At 37.5% G+C, this 1,752-nt stretch overlaps 1 protein-coding gene across 1 annotated transcript; it reads right to left on the bottom strand.

Annotated features, from left to right (window-relative positions):
* Window positions 1-446: 446 nt before the first annotated feature.
* On the bottom strand, window positions 447-1,406 carry LOC133071088 (olfactory receptor 4P4-like). Its single transcript, XM_061163440.1, has one exon. It carries the CDS (start codon window positions 1,404-1,406, stop codon window positions 447-449), a length of 960 nt encoding a protein of 319 aa, XP_061019423.1.
* Between the last annotated feature and the right edge of the window lie 346 nt (window positions 1,407-1,752).

Below are 1,752 nucleotides of genomic sequence, written 5' to 3'. Positions count from 1 at the left end.
TCATTTCTTTATGGATTATATATCATAACTAATATATGAAAAAATCTGTACGATGCCTTAAAACCATACATAAGTCAGTGAAACACCCAAGGCAGAGTGTAAGGTTAGATATGTCTTTAAAGAATTAACTTGAAAGCAAATTTAGGTATTTCCTATCTAGTCTTCATGTACAAATATCATAAGCAAATTGTTTTTTTTTTAAATTCACAGTCAGTCTTAGAATTGCCTAATCTATATAACATAGCAACAGTTTCTTTAAGCTAATATGTTTTTAATCACATAAGTCCCTACCAAATCTCAGAGTGACCAATGGAATTGTCATTTTTCTCATAATTTTTCAACTCATTATCTCTGACATTTATAAAGTAAATAATTTGGGCTCTGTGATTTGAAAGTTAATTGAGTTCTACAATTCCCAAATCCACTTTTACTTCCACATAGAGGTTTTAACACACTGAGTAGGGAAAATTAATTATGCTTCTCTTCTGAAAACATCTTTGGTACCAAACCCTTCTCATGGCCTTTTTCATCTCTGTGTTTCTCAGAGTGTAGATTAAGGGATTGAACATAGGAGCAATGATGGTATAAAAGAGAGAAAATATTTTGTCCTCAGGGAAAGTGGTAGGGGGTCTGAGGTAGGCAAAGATTGAAGGACCAAAAAATAAGGTAACCACAGTGATGTGAGACCCACAGGTAGAGAGGGCTTTGCGCCTTCCTTCAGCTGAGTGGTTTCTTAAGTTGAATAATATAATGACATAGGACCCAAACAAGAGAACAAAGGTTACTAAGGCAATCATTCCTGAATTGGCAACCACCAGGACACCAGTGATGTAGGTATCAGTACAGGCAACTTTCAACAAAGGAAAAATGTCACAATAGTAGTGGTCAATTTCACTGGGGCCACAGAAGGGCAAACTGACTATCATAGAGAACTGAGAAAAGGCATGGACCCAGGCCCCACCAGCCCAAGCAGCCATGATAAGGAGATCGCATCTTGTCCTGTTCATGATAATCATGTAGTGGAGAGGCTTGCAGATGGCAACACAGTGGTCAAAGGCCATGACTGTAAGGATGCAGATTTCAATCATTCCTAAGAAGTGCAAGGAAAAGACCTGCAGCATGCAGTTACCGTAAGAGATGGTTTTCCTTCCCAGGAGCAGGTCACTGATCAGTGTGGGTGTCACACAAGAGGTATAGCAGATGTCCATGGAGGATAAGTGGCTGAGGAGATAGTACATTGGTTGGTGAAAAAGGACACTGCATCGGATGGAGACAAGGATCAGAAGGTTTCCCACCAAGATGGCAATGTAACAAAATAAGAAGAACACAAAGCAAAATATTTGTATGTTTTGGTTATAGGAAAGTCCCAAAAAAATAAATTCTGAGATGTTCCTCTGACTTTCCATATATTGTATGCTATCTGCAAATAATTGAGTATCTGAAAAAAAAAAATGAAAGAAAATATTTACAATATGATCACAATCATATAAAAGCTGCTAACAAGCCATTAAAGTTCATTTTAACAAATTACCAAAACTAGTTAATAAATTAATGATATTATATTTTTCTTAGGAACCATAGCTAATTTCTTCAGTATTGTTTTCAAATATTCTGTTACATTGGTAATAACAAAAATGCTGCTGCTGCTGCTAAGTCACTTCAGTCTTGTCCAACTCTGTGCAACACCACATACGGCAGCCCACCAGGCTCCGCTGTCCCTGGGATTCTCCAGGCAAGAACACTGGAGTGGAA

The sequence above is a fragment of the Dama dama genome, chromosome 1 (assembly GCF_033118175.1).
Source record: "Dama dama isolate Ldn47 chromosome 1, ASM3311817v1, whole genome shotgun sequence".
Classification (NCBI taxonomy): Eukaryota; Metazoa; Chordata; class Mammalia; order Artiodactyla; family Cervidae; genus Dama; species Dama dama.
This window is presented reverse-complemented; position numbering and strand designations above follow the sequence as displayed.